Raw genomic sequence first — 18,871 nt, 5'->3', positions numbered from 1 at the left:
ATAGTTATGTTTGAAAATAGTATAGCTGGCCGGGCGTGGTGGCTCATGCCTGTAATCCCAGCACTTTGGGAGAAGGGCGGGCAGATTGCCTGAGGTCAGGAGTTTGAAAGCATCCTGACCAGCATAGTGAAACGCTGTCTACTAAAAATACAAAAAAAAAAAAAATAGCTTGGTGTGGTGGTGGTAGGTGCCTGTAATCCCAGCTAATTGGGAAGCTCAGGCAGGAGAATCGCTTGAACCTGGGAGGCGGAAGTTGCAGTGAGCTGAGATCATGCCGTTACACTCTAGTAGTCTGGGCAATAGAGCGAGACTCTGTCTCAAAAAAAAAAAAAGAAAAAGATAAAATAGTGCAGCTTTTTTCCTTTTGAATCCCTTTAACTTTCTTTTCTATGCCTTGTTATAATTGCTATGATCTCCAGTGTAACAGTGAATGGAAAGGGATGATAGGTGCCATCTTGTCTCATTCCTTATTTTAAGGGAGAGCTGTCAATACTTTATCTTTAATATCATTGCTGTATGGTTTTGTCCCTACTTTTTGTCAAATTGAGTGAGTTCTGTTTTATATCTAGGCTACGAATAATTTTTTTTTTGTGTGTGACTGGGTGTTGAATTTTATCAGATGTTTTTTCTGCATCTATTTAGTTAATTATATATTTTCCTTCTCTATTCTGTTATTATGGCAAATTACATTGACCTTCAAATGTTAAGCAAACTTTGCATTTAGGAATAAGCCCAATTTGGATATAATTTTTTATCCCTTTTGTATATCAATTGCTAATATTTTGTTTAGGACTTTTGCATCCATTATAATGAAAGGAATGGAATTGTATATTTATAGAATGTTAAATATATTGTTGAGGTGGTTTTGTTTATAGACCTTTGAGAGAATAAATTACAAACTTGCATAAGGTGAAATTTTCATGTTAAACTAGAGGTCTTGTAACTGACTTAAGTCCAGCTGCTTGCTACTCGGAGTCAAAAAAGACGAGAAATGAGGTGTGATGAAAGGAAGGCAATTTTATTAACCAAATGCTAGCAGTTGGAGAATGCCCAGGCTCTTACCTTCAAAAGACTATTCTGCAATTTCTGAAACATGCTTTCCCATATTATAATTTTTTCTTAATTGGAAATGACCCAGACATCTCATGAGCATCAATTACTTAATTCAGAATAATTTGAAAGTCCACTACAGGCATTTATCTCATTTACATGCCCTGAGCTTTTTCCATTTTTAACAGTATATCTAGATTACTTCTGAAAACTGAGATGTTATACAAAGGTAGTCATTATTTAAAGTTGTTTCCCTGTTAACCATTTTTAAAGTCTGAGTAACAGGTGAACACTTAAGTAAGAACCTAAGTAAATGTATTTTGCCGGCAACTCAGAATATTGAGCTGTTTTCATTGAACCACCAATCTAAATTAAATTAGTCTTATTTGTCGAAAAAATCACACAAAGATTAGTCTGTTTTTGACTGTGTTTTATAGTCTTATAACCGTTATGTTAAACCCTGACATCTTAATATATAGACATAGACAAATATGAAACCATTTGGTCAAAATACTTAGATAAAAATATATGCTGATGATTCTGAAGACATTTTATTTTTATTAATAATTTTAAAATCAATTTAATTTACCAAAGATTCATGTGAACTTGAAAAGCATTAGGACTTACTTAATTTATGAGTGTTTATTTACTTATAAGCCAATTTGGTAGCATGCTAGATTCAACATATACATGTATGTACATATACACATGTCTAAACATGTATACATACAGGCACAAAGATCCAATAGCTTTTACCTCAGAATCTAGCCATAAGATAGCAATGCAAACTCACCACTTTATAAAAGATAGCTGATCCAAATTATTTTTCTGATGAAATTGGAACCTGTTCACATGGCTAAACCTTGTTTGCCTTGATAGGTAATCTAAGGAAAGCTGTCAACCAAAATTTGGGTAAAGCAGTCTATATGGCAGTTTGGTTTTAAAAACCTCTATCCTTTTTTTCCCCTTTTTCTTCAGTTGCAAATGAGTTACTAATGATTCTGTTATAACCGTAACTGGCTGAACTGTATAAGAAAAATAAAAAACCAAACTCTCCAAGTGGTGTTTAAACAGTGAGTTTTATCTCAACTCAAGTAGCATAATAGCACATTCAAAGCAGGCAGAAAAGAAAAGATAAAATAGAGAGCTAGCTTTAGAAGACTGTTTAATTTTATAGTTGCAGGTTAACCATTTGAACTCTGAATTTTTCTTACTGTAATTTGCCCATAGTTTTAAAATGTGCACAAAAATGGGCTGTACTGTGTAACCAGCTGGAGTCCCAGATAGTCCAGGAAAGAGCTCACATGCTTTCTCCCCTAACAAAGCTTGACACAGATACAAGAAATATTCTGGAGTCCAAAAGAGTATGACAAAAATCAGAGGCCAGGTTGTTGGAAAGCATTTCTCCACTAGCGAGGAGAGGAGCAGCCTATCTTGCTGGGTGGGATGGAGACAGTTTCAAAGCACCCTCGGAGAGAGGGATAATGCTAAACAGAGACACAAACACAGGCAGATCCAGTGCAGATGGAGCACTCCAAATCCATCCCCAAAAAGGGGAGACTGGAGATAAGTGCTGAGATCTTGTCTCAAACCCAGACAGCATTGCAGAGTGACCTGCATTGGGTCCAGATGGCAAAGAGGCCCAAATGGCACCACAGATGACCTATACTAGGTCCAGACAACTAGAAAGTGCAGATGGCTAAGACAGAGGATTTCCCAGTACACTCTGGTTGATTTATCCAACCCTTGAATTCCGTTCCACTTTCCCAGATGCCACTTTCCTTTCACTAACTGAGCGTTACAGCAAAGGGAAGGGAAGGAAAAATCCTTGAGACAAGGGTGGTCTCCCTAGCTGCTGGGAATTCCTTAAGGTCCCAACTGCAGGGTCAGCTAGCTACAAGCAGCTGGCGTTTGCAAGTGGCCCTTGCCTTGGCCGGGTAGCCTGAATGGGTGAGCCTTGGCCTGCTCCCACAGCCAATTGCTCCACTTGTTGGAAACCAGGTGTACAGGCTGAGCCCCTCAAAACACACGGTTCCTCACACAAGGCACCACGTTTGTAACTGACTCAAGTCTGGCTATTCACCACACAAGAGGCCAAAAACACGAGAAGTGAGGTGTGGTGAAAGGAAAGCAGTTTATTAATCAAATGCTTGCAGTTGGGGACTGGCCAGGCTCATGCCCTCAAAAGACCATTTCAACTTTTTGGGCTGAGTGAAGGGGTTTGGGAAAGAAAAGGTGTGGGAGAGATGTGGGAGTGGTGCAGGTCTGAATGTCTTGTTCTGATGGTTATATTGGGTCGTTGCCCATCTGGAGGTAAGGTTTGTGTCATCCTGACTTCACTGGGTACTGCTAGGCTAACTGATGGAAACTGCCCCTAAGCAAGAGGAGTCTGCAGCTCCATCTCTGCTTGGTTCGTTTCAAAACTGGCCCCTGAAATTTCTAAGCAAGTACATGATTAGATAAGTGAACACTGTTCCTGGAAGTGCCTGGTGGGAAAGGGAGAAACTAAAGAGTTTAAAAGTATGCTTTGAGGCTGAAAGCAAAAAGGAAAAAAAAAGGTTCTAAAATGCATTTTGAGACTTGGATACTCGGTCCATGAAAAGTGAATTAGCTTCTCTTTTAGTAAGACTTTATAACATCTATATGTTTTTACATTTTTACTTATTTATTGGTAAAGAAGCATTTAAATGTGGCAGGGTCTCTGACAAAGTTCTTAGTAACAATTTAGGAAGATGACTATAGTGCAACTTTGTGAAATTGACTTGCTAAAAGCAAATTGTTAAGTAGCTGGCTTAAAGCTTTCAGTTTCTCTCCCTCCTTGATTGTTTTTAAGAACTAAATACTAATATAGTTTGTAACATGTTCTATTGGTTAGGCTTAGTTTATTATGATCAAATATTCTTGCTTTTTAATGACGACAAATACAATTTCAGAAACTAAAGAGTACCAAGAACCAGAGGTTCCAGAGAGTAACCAGAAACAGTGGCAATCTAAGAGAAAGTCAGCATGTATTAACCAGAATCCTGTTGCATCTTCAAATCAGTGGCAGATTCCAGAGTTAGCCCGAAAAGTTAATATAGAGGTAACTTTTCCACTACAGTACAACATTGCTTTTTTGTTCATAATGCATTTCTGAAGTTTGATGATCATATTAAATGTTTTCTTTTATTAAATATATATGAAATTTAGTAGAATAGTTTATTTAAAGTTTTTTTTTTTTATCATTTATAAAATGGTGTTCAGTAGCAGTCATACATTCAGTAAGTCAGGCTAAATTATTTTCTGTCTTCAATAGTGTTTCTAGATTGCCAATAGACTGGTGCTATGGGCCAAATCTAGTTCTTAGCCTGATTGTGTAAAGATTTATTGGAACACTGACACACTGATCCATTTAATCTCTATGGCTGCTTTTGCATTATAAGAGCAGAGTTGATTAGTTGTATTAGAGACCACCTGGCCTGCAAAGTTTAAAATGTTTACTATCTGGTCCTTTGCAGAAAACTGTGTGCTGATCTCTGAACTAGCACAGTGCTGTCCCAAGCACTTAACAGTTTCCTATGGTCATACTCGTTGATAAAAATAGAAAAATAGAAAAATATAGCCTAGACACTGTACATGAATTTGTAACATACTGAATGATCATTCCTGGTGGCTTTTCAGAAGGAATGATCAAGTAGGATACTAGAGAGCTATAGCTGCAGTTCATGGCCATAGTTTCCTTACCATTTCTTTTCAGTGACTTGTAGTAAATACAGTAAAGGCTTTGTTAATTCAGTGGTTCTCAAACATTTGGTCTTTTATACTCTTAATTATCAATGCTCCTAAAGAGCTTTTGTTTATGTTGATTATATTTATCTCTATTTACTATATTAGGATGTAAAACCAACAAATTTTTAAAATGTTTATTGATTAATTAAAAATAAGTGAGGGCTGGGCACGGTGGCTCATGCCTGAAATCCCAGCACTTTGGGAGGCCAAGGCGGGTGGATCACCAGGTCAGGAGATCAAGATCATCCTTGCTAACACGGTGAAACCCCGTATCTACTAAAAATACAAAGAATTAGCCAGGCGTCATGGTGGGTGCCTGTAGTCCCAGCATACTCGGGAGGCTGAGGCAGGAGAATGGCTTGAACCCGGGAGGCAGAGCTTGCAGTGAGCAGAGATCGTGCCACTGTACTCCAGCCTAGGCGACAGCGCGAGACTCCATCTCAAAAAAAAAAAAAACAAAAATTACTGATAAACTCATGTGAATATAAATGCATTATTATGAAAAATATGTATTTTCTGAAACAAAAGAACTACAGTGGAAGAGTAGCATTGTTTTACAGTTTTTGCAAATCTAACATTTGGCTTAACAGAAGACTGGATTCTTATGTCTGCTTTTGTATTCAATGTATTTCATTATTACATGTCATACAGTCTCTAGAAAACTCCTGTATATATTCATGAGAAAATAAAAGTGAGAAAGGTAAATATTGTCATAGTAAGATCTGTAAGTAGTAGATATAGATAACAAATGCCTGATGATAAGGATCCTGACAGGTTGAGTCATAGATTGTATCAAACAAGCATCTCCTCTTTTTTTTCTATTTGGAAACTGTACACTAATAGGATTGTAAGGGAACTGAAGACCGTATGGATCATTAAAGAAATGCAAATCAAAACCATAATTAGATACTACTTCACACCCACTAGGATGGCTTTAATTAAAGAGACAATAACAAGTGTTGGTGAGGATGTGGAGAATTTTAGAACTTTCATATGCTGCTAGTGGAAATGTAAAATGGTGCAGTCACTTTGGATAACAGTCTGGGAGTTCTTCAAAAGGTTAAACATAGCTTTATATGATCCAGTAATTCCACTCCTAGGTTTGTAGTTAAGAGAACTGAAAATATACATCCACACAAATATGTGTACATAAATATTCATAGTAGCATTTTCATAATTGCCAAAAAGTGGAAATAACAAAATATCCAACCAATGAATGGATAAACAAAATGTGGTACATCCATACAATGGAATGTTAATCAACAATAAACAGTAATGAAGTACTAGTACATGTTACAACAAAAGTTAACATTTACAATATGCTAAGTGAAAGAAGCTCACCACAAAAGCCCATATATTTAATGATCCCATTTAGATAAAATCATCAGAATAGGCAGATCCATAGAGGTGGAAAGTAGATTAGTAGTTGCCAGGGGCCGGGAGCAGTGGGGAGTGGGGAATGATTACTAATGGGTATGAGGTTTCTTTTTAGAAGATGAAAATATTCTAAAATTGGATAGTGGTGATGGTTGCACAGCTGTGAACCATTGCACAACTAAAAACCATTGGATAGTACACATAAAAAGAAAAAGTATAGAATCTAGGCAGTTTCTTGTGGATACAGCTTGTCCAGCAGTCCCTTCAAGGGAGGAATGTTTTTGTCTCACATCTCACTTACCAAATGGCTGTGTGCTCTCTGTTCTGTGTCCAGACCATTTCTTCCTCTTTCTTGTAAAGGCCTGTTCTTTTGATGCTTTTGACTTACTCTCAATCTCTGAAAGTCCTGGTGACTCCCCATCATTCCTTGAAGATATTAGGCTCTGGATCAACCAGATCCCAACAACTGTCACTGTTTTTGTTGGCTTCTACACTCCTGTGTATTACCAGTCCTACAGCTGGCCTTCATTTTTCTAACTTCTTCCTATCTCATGACCATTTCCTTAATTTTACTTTAGCCACCCACTCCTTATATCCTCAATTCTGACCTCTAAAATCGCAAATGCAGACATTCCACTCTATGAGCATGATCTCTTTCATTTTCCTTGTTCATTAATCTTACTACAGCAGTTCCTCAGTAACATCTTTACCACTAATCCTAAAATATGTGCATGCTTGCACGTAAGCATAGACACACGAAGTATTAAATAAGAGGGAAAATTTTTCCTGGAAAAAAAATTTCTTGGCCAAGACTGAAATGTAGAAAGTAGGATAGATTTAGCCACTGTAATTCTCAAGTGCGTAATGAGGACCAGTGTGTTGAAATTATAATAGATAAACCAATTTAATCCAATTTATTTGCAAATATTTTCTAATAACTAAAGCTGTCCCAAAATTGAAGTGAACCTCTGTAGACTAGTGATGCTTAGTTACTAAAAGTATTCAAGCAAAACTTGGTTCTCTATTTAATTGAGATGTGCTACAGCAGGGGTTATAGCAAACTTTCTATAAAGGGGTTATCAGGCTTTGCAGGCTAGAAGGGCTCTGTTGTAGCTTTTCACCTCTGCCATTAGAGCATGAAAATAAAAGCGATAGACAATATGTAAACAAATTGGCATAGCCATGTTCTAATAAAACTTTGTTTACAAAAATAAGCAGGCAGCAGGCCACATTCAGCCTGAGCCTGTAGGCTATAATTTGCTGATCTCTGCTACAGCGAATGTTCTTTCATCATTGGTGTTCGTACGGGATGAATCCTACAGGTTCTTTTTTTTTTTTTTTTTTTTTTTTTTTTTACAATGCTTTTGGAGAAAGAATTTCTGCAGGTTCTGTCTCTTCTTATAGCAGACACAATATAGGCATTTGTCGTTCCACATTTTGCTAAGTAATTAGTATTCTGCCGCATTTGAGGAGAAGGGAATAGAGTTTTATTGATTAAAGAAAGGCTGATTTTCAGCAACACAGACTACTATTTTAGATTATAAGAATTTAATACCTGTTACAATAGCTCTGATAGAGGAGAATGTTAAATTCTGTTTTAAACAATTTTGTGTGCCTTCCCTGTACTTGCCATCAGTTTGAGCAGAATGTACTAGGCTTAAGAATTTGGAGTAAAATAACTACACTAAAAAATTTATTGAAAGTCTAAAATGTATATTTATATGCTACCCCTTTTAGTATGTTTTTGTATATCATATGTTGTTTTATTTTAAAAGTTGTAATATTTGTAAAAACTAGTGAACAGGCAACTAATTTAAAAACTCTAAATCATAGTGTTCCTTATTTTGTTTTAGCAGAAACATACCACTTTTGAGCAACCTGTCTTTTCAGTTTCAAAACAGTCACTGCCAATGTCAGCATCTAAATGGTTTGACCCAAAATCTATTTGTAAGACACCAAGCAGCAATACCTTGGATGATTACATGAGCTGGTAATTACTTTTGGCCCCTTGCTTGATTGGCAGGGTGGTATGATAGAATTAACATGGGCTTCTAGGCCAAATAAATCTGGGATTAAATCCTGCTCTTTTACTTTAAAGACTTTCCAACTTCATATTATTTTCTCAGCATCATTGTTTTCATCTATAAAATGGAAAGGGGAAAGTGGTTGCAAAAATACATATCTTTAAGGATTGTTGTGAATGTAGTTTCTGTCATATTGTAATGTGTACCTACAACCTATAAATATTCTAAGGATGTAAAACGTCTTGATAATCATGTATTGCCATGCAGATACCTCTATTGAGAGAGAGATTTTAAAGGTTAGTATTCTTAGAGCGGATAAAGAGTTGATGAATTTTTTCACGTGAGTGGTGGTAATTGGAAAGTGATAGCTTCTGGAAGAGATTGGTTGCTACAGTTCATGTAGTTCTGGGGATATTCAAGGGTGTAGTACTTGAGTGGATAGGAATGATGGATAAGTGAAGAAGTTCGATGATGAGTGTGCTGACTGACAGGGAACGCAAGGGATACTACAAAAAAAAATGAATGACATTTCAGAGAAAGGAAATAAAGGGGTGTGGTACATTACAACCATCAACCAGTGGCTATATCTTTAATGTCTTGGGGGATAGCTTAAATCCATGTCATCTTTCACGTTTCATTTTCATAATGTAATTCTTGATCTTAATTAGAACTGGCCTTAAAGATTTTATAACCCAGCCTCTTACCTACTTAATATAGCTTTACTATATATTCCCTCGTTTTATTATATGTAGAATATTTTAAGGAATGATTGCTAACTAAAATAGCAATAATAGATATTTCTTGTGACATTAAGTTAATTATTGTTAACAAATATTTGTGGAGCTCTTTCGTGCCAAGCATTGTTCTAGGTGTTGAGGATATATTAATAGCAAACAAGGCAAACAAAGCACAAATGTATGCTGGACAGATTTAAGCTCAAAGGCCAAACTCCTCTGACGTAACTGGCTTTCTGATGTTTCTAGCAAGCCATTATAGAACAATACTGTTTAAAAAAACACTCAAAATCTGTGACCGGCCATAAGCTGACGTTTGCTAAATTCGTATAAAATAACTCTAACTACTTTGTATTTTAAATGCCATCTTTTTTATCTTACAAACAAAGATTTCTTGTCTGCATACAAATACTTTCAGAAAGAATTCCCCAAAATTAAATATTCAGTGGTGGCATATCTGGAATAAATGTCAGCTATAACATGTAAACTGACTTGGGTTCTGTTTGATGTAGCACTTTTAAGTTTATATCAGCCTTTTAAAATACTTGAAAACAATCAGAATCTTATTTATTAAATTGTAATGTTTTAAATAAAAAATATATATATTTCCTAGTTTTAGAACTCCAGTTGTAAAGAATGACTTTCCACCTGCTTGTCAGTTGTCAACACCCTATGGCCAACCTGCCTGTTTCCAGCAGCAACAGCAGCAAATACCTGCTACTCCACTTCAAAATTTACAGGTTCGATAAGCTTTATATATGATGGTATATGTTAAGATACAATCAGTTTTACAGCTTTTATTTTTATAGCATCTAGATATCAGGAAAGGTCTTAAGAACTTGGCCATTCTTATTTCCACTAGACAAAACTTTCCTGCTATCCTGATAAGAGTGTGCCTTGTGGCTTTGAGAGGTTCATTATTGAAGAAGCTGATGAAGTTACTCTTATTAACTAGGCCAAAGGATCCAGTTTGAATAGCTGGATAAAACTTCTCTTATAATCAAGGCTACCTTTTATTTTTCATTTTTATTTATTTGTTTTTTTTTTGAGATAGAGTCTCGCTCTCTTGCCCAGGCTGGAGTGCAGTGGTGCGATCTCGGCTCACTACAACCTTTGCTTCCCAGGTTCAAGTGATTCGCGTGCCTTAGCCTCCCGAGTAGCTGGGCTTACAGGCACGCATCACCACACCTGGCTAATTTTTGTATTTTTACTAGAGACATGGTTTCACCATGTTGCTCAGGCTGGTCTCGAACTCCTGGCCTCAAGCCGTCCGCCCGCCTCAGCCTCCCAAAGTTCTGGGATTACAGGCATGAGCCACTGCACCTGGCCGAGGTTACTTTTTGTTGTGTTTTGTCAGCTGCTAGTGAGCAGCTTCATTTTGTTTGTTAGTATACAATTCATTTGGAAATGTAAATTTTCAAAAATATCAGAATAGCAATATGAGGTACTGCTAGAATGTATTATACTAATAACTGTAAACTAAGAGGAAAGATTTTTTTGCTGATGAGGCAAAAGTTGGTTTCTAATAACTGTCCTAGAGGCAGCTTAATTAACTGTTAGAAAATGTGGGCCTTGGAGACACTGGGCATGAATCTTGGCCTCACTACTTACCATCTCTGTGATCTTTTGCAAGTTACCTAAACTTTCTGTGCCCATTTCATCATCTATAAAATTAATACAGCTAACTATCTCCTAGGATGGTTATGAAGATTAAATTAGTTAATATATATGTAACTCCTAATACAGAGCATGACACTTAGTAAATCAGAAATATTAGCAGCAATCGTTATTTAAATAAAACAATAAAAAAACCCATGAGTAATTAACTGTAAAAATCAACTAATAAAAAAATTAGTCGACAGAATAAGAACAGTGGTTATCAGGGAAGGGAAAAGGAGGAATGGGGAGTTACTGTTTAATGGGTATAGAGTTTCAGTGATGATATTTGCACCACCATCCATCTCCAGAACTTTTTCATCATCACATACTGAATGTACTTAATGCACTGAGTTGTACCTAAAAATGGTTAAAGTGGTGAATTTTGCATTATGTATAATTTGCGCAGTTTGAAAGAATAATGGATAAAACAATGAACTGACATTCGATACTAAGTAGAAAGAGGTGATAGTGTTTTGAGGATTGAAACAATATAATAAATTACAGAGGAAAAAGAAAAATGATCAAGTTTGTTCATGCATTGATTCAAAACACGTTTACTTAGCTATTACTGTCAGGCCCTGTTTGAGTTGCAATCCAGAAGACAAGTCACAGATGACAAGTGAAGGGACTTGGTGGAGCCTTCTAGAAGAGGCCAGTGTCAGGAGAGGACTGAAAGAGGCCACAGTGTGGCTAGAGCTCAGGAAGGGGAAGGGGTGAGTCCCAAGGTTTGCTGGGCCCATAAGTTTTACCCTAAGAGGGTGGGAAGCTTTGGAAGAGGTTGAAGCAGGGAAAGTGAAATGAGCCGATTTGCATTTTGGAAACTCTAACCACAGTGAGTAGGGCAGACTAAGGGGGATGTGGAATGTCCTGTATAGGAAACTGGAGTTCACATTAGTGTTGAATCACAAATAAGAATTATTTTATTTTAAAAACTGTCAGCAGCCATGGGGAAAGGACATTGAACTGCTTTCTTCCCTTGGCAATGTTCACAGTTTTAAATATGAAAGGAAGAAGAGAGAGGAGGCACAAAAGAAAGGAGTGGGGAAATGATGAAATTACAACACAAAAAGCCCAACACTTTGTTACAGAAAATATATATGGACTCAACAGTGTATCTCAATCCTAGAGGTGAAAAAATTAGAATACTAACTTTTTATTTAAATAGGAGATTACATGAGAGAGTCTACCATTTGGAACCTAAAGCAGGCCTTAGTTAAATTGAGGTTTATTCAGACCTTATTTCAACTTGGTTAATCAGCTAATCAGGAGCTCTTTTTGTTTCAACTTCTTTATCAGCTCAGAATAAGTCCTCTCAGCACTCCATCTGTTCAAAGCATTTATAGGTACACAGAGAGATCCTCCAGTATAAGGAAAGGGATGATGGGGCAGGTTGTATAGTACATCACCTGAAAGTTTGCTGGGGAAGATGCTGAGGTTCCGAAAAATTAAGTAACTTTTGAACATCACTCAGCACAAAGTGTGGGGCTGTATTAATGAGTTCTCACACTGCTATAAGGAAATATCTGAGAGTAATTTATAAAGAAAAGAGGTTGAGTTGGCTAATGGTTCCACAGGCTGTACAGTAGGCATGATGCTGGCAATCTGCTTGGCTTCTGGGGAGGCCTCAGGAAACTTTCAATCATGGCAGAAGGTGAAAGGGAGCAAATATCACATGGCTGGAACAGGAGGAAGAGAGTGAGTTGTGGGGAGGTGCCACATACTTTTAAACCACCAGATCTCTTGAGAACTCTCAGAGAAGCACTGAGGGGGAAATCTACCCCCATGATTCAGTCACCTCTCACCAGGCCCCACCTCCAACATTGGGAATTATAATTTGACATGAAATTTGACAGATCCAAACCATGTCAGGGACATTGCTGAAATTTGCATTTGTCTCATTGACTCTGGAGCCTTAGCACCTTAGCACATTGCTTCCTTTATAATATAACGCTGAATGAGAAAGAAGAATACAGATATAGCCGGATGGTAGTGGCATGCTTGTAATCCCAGCTACTCGGGAGGCTGAGGCAGGAGAATCGCTTGAGCCTGGGAGGCAGAGGATGCGGTGAGCCGAGATCATGCCACTGCAGTCCAGTCTGGGAGACAGAATGAGACCCTGTCTCAAAAAAAAAAAAAAAAAAAAAATACAGATATAATTATGTGTGTGTATATGTACATATGTAAGTAAAGAGGTATAAGGAAAAAGAAAAGAAATATGAAAAATATAATTTTATATTTTAGTTTTTATATATTTTTTTAAGCTTATAAGTTTGCGGATTGCATATTAAGTGTTTTTTTCCTCCTCGAAATTTCTTTTTAAGTCAAAACCAGTTAAAGGGGGAGATCTTAGAAGTTTGTCTACGTTATTTTTTAAGGTTTTTTTTATTTAAGTAGAGCAAGTCCTTTTAAAAATATTGTAACATTTCTAATTAAGATTTAAGATAATTTCAAAATGGGGAGCAGTTGACTGTACCAAATGTAAGCTAGTTTCTTAGGCATATTGATTGAACTTTTATTTATATATTTTACTTATTTAGGTTTTAGCATCCTCTTCAGCAAATGAATGCATTTCGGTTAAAGGAAGAATTTATTCCATATTAAAGCAGATAGGAAGTGGAGGTTCAAGCAAGGTAAGTATCTTAAAATATTTAAGAAATAAATAAAAATATTTTAAACTTTCTTTTTTTTGTCTTTTTACCTGTGAGGGCTGCTTTTCCTTAACTTCTAGGGGCCATGTTGCCCTTGAGCCAAAAAGCCATCTTAACACCTGCCCTTCTCTTCCCACTGCCTCACATGTGACATATCTTCTTTAGATTTCTTATTCCCCGTCTCCTGCCTTTCCTTCCAATGTCCTATGCTTCTAAACTTCTTCTTTAATAACAAAAACATTGACATGGGGTAGTGAATGACCACTATGTATTATCACAAAAGAATCAGAAATTTATGAGTCAGAATGTGATGTAAATTGCTAATATGTTTAGAATCATTCAGCAAGGATTTTTGCTGATGGATTTTGTTTCGTTTTCAGTTATTCATTTCAGAAACAATTCAGTAACAAGTGAATTTCTGGAATTAGATTATTTTCTAAACTTACGTGAGTTCTAAATTTATATCATTTTACATCTCTAGATTGAAGGCATCTTAAGCATTATCTAAATTTACCATCTTTAATTATCATTCAATTAAATCTACTTCCGTTAGATTTTTGCCTTCATCACTCACCAAAATAACTGTAATCAAGACCACTAATGACCTCCATTTTTTTTGCCAAATCTGATTCTTAGCTTAGATTTTGGATTACTTAGCATTTGGGACAACTGATTTTTTTTTCTCAATCAAGCTTTTTTCCACACTTGGTTTGTGTTTTTCTCTTCTCAAACTGGCCATACCTATTTTCCTCATGTTCCTGATCTCAGTGAAGCAGTGCTCTAGGGCTTAGTCCTCAACCCTCTTTCATCTTTTTCTTAAACTCATTCTGTTGGTGTTCTCTTTCAGTCTTGTGGTTTCAAATATCATGTATATGCCGACAATTCTCCAACTTGTATTTCCAGCTCGTACCTCTCCTTTGAATTGCAGACTTGTGTATTCAACTTGACTATTCGACATCGCTTCTTAGTGTCTACCAGGCATTTAAAACAATATGTCCAAACACAACTCTTGCTCCATAGCTTTTCCCATTTCAGTAAATGGCAGCTTCATTCTTCCAATTGATTGACCAAAAAATTGGTGCCTCTTACTCTCACACACACATCTAGCCAATCAGCAAATCTTGTTGGTTCTACTTCAGAGTATCTCCAGAATCTGTTTCTCATCATCTCCAGCATTATTGTTTTGGTCAAGGCAACTTTTGTATTTTCACCTAAATTACTTTAGTAGCCTCCTAAAGGATTTCATTGACTCAGTCCTTGCCCTCCTGGTCTATTTTTTAAAATTGTATATTGACAAATTATAGTTGTATATTTTTATGGGGTACAGGGTGGTATTAGCTTTTTTAATACAATGTGAAATGATTAAGCTAATTAACATCTATTACCTCAATTTTTTTGTGTGATGAGAACATTAGCAGTTGACTCTGCAATATTGAAATGTATAGTATCCAATTATTATTTTCAGCATGCTATGCTAATCATCTAAAAAAAAGCCAAACTTGTATCTCCTATTTGAGCCTTTGTATTCCTTCACCAACATCTCCCCATTTCCCTCAACCTCCAGCCTTTGGTAACCACTATTGTCAAAAGTAGTATGAGCTCTTCTCTATGAGATTAATTGTTTTAGATTTCACATATAAGTGAGAACATGAGGTATTTGTCTTTCTGTGTTAGCTTATTTCAGTTCTTCCTGGCCTATTTTAACATAACATCCTGTTTTCTTCTAGATATCATCATGTGTCTTCTGAGTTAGGCCTTCCTTGCCCACACTCTAAAACTGCAACTCCTACCTTTAATCACCAATGTTCTCTATTCCCCGCCTGGTTTGTTTTTCTGTGTATCTTACCTTCTAACACATTCTGTAATTTACTTACTTGATTTGTTGTTTGTGTCCCCCTGCACTTCAATGTGAGCTCCATGAAGATAGTGATGTTTTTCTGATTTGCTCAGTGACACTAGCTCCAGTATCCAGAACAGTACTTAGAACAGATAGGGATTGAATTTATTAGTTGAATGAGTAAGCTCTCCGTCCTAAGCTCTTTTGCTATTATAAGTTGTTAAACACATTAAACAAAACACATTAAACAAATTAAACAAAACACATTAAACAAAAACTGTTGGACTCATTTTAAGTTTTACTGTAATTTCCTAATCTCACTAACAATAATTGGACTTGCATAAGGCTGTCTTATTAACTTATTAAAAATAAGGACGGCTGGGTGCGGTGGCTCACACTTGTAATCCCAGGACTTTGGGAGGCTGAGGTGGGCGGATCACGAGGTCAGGAGATCGAGACCATCCTGGCTAAGAGGGTGAAACCCCGTCTCTACTAAAAATACAAAAAAATTAGCCGGGTGTAGTGGCGGGCGCCTGTAGTCCCAGCCACTCGGGAGACTGCGGCAGGATAATGGCGTGAACCCGGGAGGCAGAGCTTGCAGTGAGCCGAGATCGTGCCACTGTACTCCAGCCTGGGTGACAGAGCAAGATTCCGTCTCAAAAAAATAAATAAATAAATAAGGTATGTGCATTCCCATGTGTATCAACTCTTCAATAAATATTGAAGATATTATGTTTCATATAATGTTTCATTATACATTTCCTTTTATCAGTCTATTTGAATTACCTAATTTAGTTGCTTTCATAAAAATTACTCGGTTGATATTTATTATTTGTTATTTGGCTATATTTTAGTAGTATCAAGGTAATGACACTTAATAGAGGTATTTATTTAGTGGTATGTTTTCAGAGAATGTAGAGTGGCATTTTAATGGCATTTTAACATTTTTTTCCTTGGAGTATAATGAAGGTGTAAGCTTAAGTCAAGGGCCAAGTGATAAAGCGATGGCTGGCCCATATTTTCTGAATTCAACTAAATTATCATTTAAGTTAATTATGATTGAGTTGAAAAAAATCAAATGCCTCAAAGAAAGTAACATGCTTTATGAAACTAATACCATTTATGCTTTGCCTGTTTCAGAGTTTAGGCAGTGACCAACTTTTAAGGAGGCTATTGAGAGTATCTAGAACAGTCATGGGGTAATGAGAATGGTCAAGACACTGGTAACTTCCCATAAAACTAACAAATCATAATTCTGACATGATCTCTATGAAATTGAAATAAGGCTTACCTAAACCAGATTGCAAGAGTTTTGCCGGAACAGAGACAGTGGGGGCAATAATAAACTCATTCATACAAAAAGTTGATTTAAAAGTTTTTTTTTTTTTTTTTTTTTTTTTTTGAGACGGAGTCTCGCTCTGTCGCCCAGGTTGGAGTGCAGTGGCTGGATCTCAGCTCACTGCAAGCTCCACCTCCCAGGTTTACGCCATTCTCCTGCCTCAGCCTCCTGAGTAGCTGGGACTACAGGCGCCCGCCACCTCGCCCGGCTAGTTTTTTGTATTTTTAGTAGAGACGGGGTTTCACCGTGTTAGCCAGGATGGTCTCGATCTCCTGACCTCGTGATCCGCCTGTCTCGGCCTCCCAAAGTGCTGGGATTACAGGCTTGAGCCACCGCGCCCGGCCTAAAAGTTTTCATTTGTTTACTTAATTTTAAGATCTTATTACATAAATAGCCTTAGTATCCTGTACGCACTGCAGACATCAGTCATCTGAGTCATCCTTCCAATCCTGTGCTGTAGGTACTACTAACAGCATTTGAGTTTTGAGAGGCTAAGGAACTTGCCCAAAGTTAGGTTGCTGATAAAGATGGAGCTGGAGCTCAAATACAGTTATTTCCTTCTAGTCTTTCCTAAGTTTCATATCCTATATTTTCTAATCTTTAAATTTTATTTTTATGATACAAAGCTATTTCATTGTACAAATATACTACCAGAACATACAAATAAGGCATTAGCCATCACATTCAGGGTCATGGGTTAATGAGGTTATTTACCTTTTACAAAATGGCTTTATGCTGCTATTTTTAAATCCCTATCTGTTGTATTGTTATTTTCTTATCCCTCTTATGCCCCATCCCCCTCTAATTTGCTGTGTATCCAACTAAAACCAGTAATACTTCATTCGAGTCTCGTACTTAAAACTTCAACGCAAGCTATACCTGAGGGGCCTAATAAATTCTCCTTGTTAGTGCAGTTTTAGCACATCAACCTCATAAACACTTGGGCTCTTTTCTTATTCCTTCCCGGTATCTGCTGGGCAGTCAAGGTTAAATGATTTTTTACTTAAATATGTCAAAAGGGGTAAATGAATATAATTTTTCTTGTATACACAGGCATTTTGTATTTGAATTGAGTTTTAAAAGCACCATCCTTGTTGCGTGTTTGCAGAAAGTTAGCTACATTTGCATTGTTTTCTATTTTTAAAAATGTTACCTGTCCTATAAATGTTACTTAGGAATTGACCATCTTTTATAGCCAGAGCAATTGGACTTTGATCTCAGAGATCCTGACAACATACAAGAACATCTTGTTCCTGCCAGCTTTACTTTGAAATTCAGACCTACTCTACTATTCACAGCTGGATATACTGATAGCTTATGATTAGTATATATTTTTTAATATTTTCTATCACATGAATGAAATTGCTAAGTCACGGCACTATGGAGAAAACAACGTCTGTGAATTGAATTGACTCTATATCATAGCCTTTAGTCATCCTTAACTTTTTTTTTTTTCCTTGAGACAGTGTCTCACTATCTTGCTGAGGCTGGACTCAAACTCCTGGCCTCAAGCAATTGTCCCACCTCAGCTTTCTGAGTAGTTGGGATTAAAGGAGCACACGACTACACCAGGCTTGTCCTTAACATTTTGGGATGTCTTTTTCTTTATGCTGTTTCCCTGGTTAGGGCATCCAACAGATTGTTATATATATGAAATTTAAACTTTTCTTACATGTTGATATAGAAACTTTAGATTTATACCTTTAAATTATTGAATGTCCATCATCATAGGTCGTTGGGAATGGATTGTAACTCTGCTATCAGAATTATTTCTCTCCTTCTACACTCAAAATAGGTCCGAAACTTTTCATTGTTCATATCAGTATTTCCTTTAGAATTTTCTCAACCTAAAATTCTAATACATTTAGAATCATTGTGTGACAGTGTATAAATAGTACATTCTAAACTTCTCTTTGTTCTACTGTGTAGGTATTTCAGGTGTTGAATGAAAAGAAACAGATATATGCTATAAAATTTGTGAACTTAGAAGAAGCAGATAATCAAACTCTTGATAGTTACCGGAACGAAATAGCTTATTTGAATACACTACAACAACACAGTGATAAAATCATCCGACTTTATGATTAGTAAGAATCCTTTTTAAATTTAAAAAGAAAACTTTTTGCTATAGTTCTTCAGGTAAATATTTAGTAAACTTTGATATAACCTAGCCATTTATTGTTTTGTTGTTTTTATTTGTTTAATTGCAGTGAAATCACGGACCAGTACATCTACATGGTAATGGAGTGTGGAAATATTGATCTTAATAGTTGGCTTAAGAAGAAAAAATCCATTGATCCATGGGAACGCAAGAGTTACTGGAAAAATATGTTAGAGGCAGTTCACACAATCCATCAACATGGTATTTAATGGTTTTTTATATTTGTAAGGTTAAAATATTTGTTAATAGTGTCATCTTAGAGAAATATACCTAT

General features: G+C 36.4%; 1 protein-coding gene and 1 long non-coding RNA gene across 5 annotated transcripts in view; one reads left to right on the top strand and one right to left on the bottom strand.

The window, feature by feature from the left end:
* The window catches only part of LOC105495579 (TTK protein kinase), a 66,440-nt gene that overhangs the window by 13,728 nt on the left and 33,841 nt on the right, over positions 1 to 18,871 (top strand). For 3 of the 4 annotated variants that reach the window (XM_011765330.2, XM_011765303.2, XM_011765313.3), the window contains 6 exons: positions 3,984 to 4,132; positions 8,049 to 8,185; positions 9,567 to 9,693; positions 13,150 to 13,242; positions 18,366 to 18,523; positions 18,647 to 18,798. In XM_011765330.2, coding sequence (XP_011763632.2) covers positions 3,984 to 4,132; positions 8,049 to 8,185; positions 9,567 to 9,693; positions 13,150 to 13,242; positions 18,366 to 18,523; positions 18,647 to 18,798 — 816 coding nt within the window. The remainder of the gene's footprint in view (positions 1 to 3,983; positions 4,133 to 8,048; positions 8,186 to 9,566; positions 9,694 to 13,149; positions 13,243 to 18,365; positions 18,524 to 18,646; positions 18,799 to 18,871) is intronic. The other variant, XM_011765321.2, reaches the window with a different exon arrangement.
* Positions 12,575 to 18,253, bottom strand: LOC105495569 (uncharacterized). Its single transcript, XR_011623599.1, has 3 exons — positions 18,138 to 18,253; positions 15,135 to 15,239; positions 12,575 to 12,728 (listed from the first exon to the last, which is right to left on the bottom strand). It is a non-coding gene; the product is annotated as an uncharacterized lncRNA (long non-coding RNA).

The sequence above is a fragment of the Macaca nemestrina genome, chromosome 5, assembly GCF_043159975.1.
Source record: "Macaca nemestrina isolate mMacNem1 chromosome 5, mMacNem.hap1, whole genome shotgun sequence".
Classification (NCBI taxonomy): domain Eukaryota; kingdom Metazoa; phylum Chordata; class Mammalia; order Primates; family Cercopithecidae; genus Macaca; species Macaca nemestrina.
The sequence above is the reverse complement of the archived record's forward strand: the minus strand, read 5'-3'. Positions and strand labels throughout refer to the sequence as shown.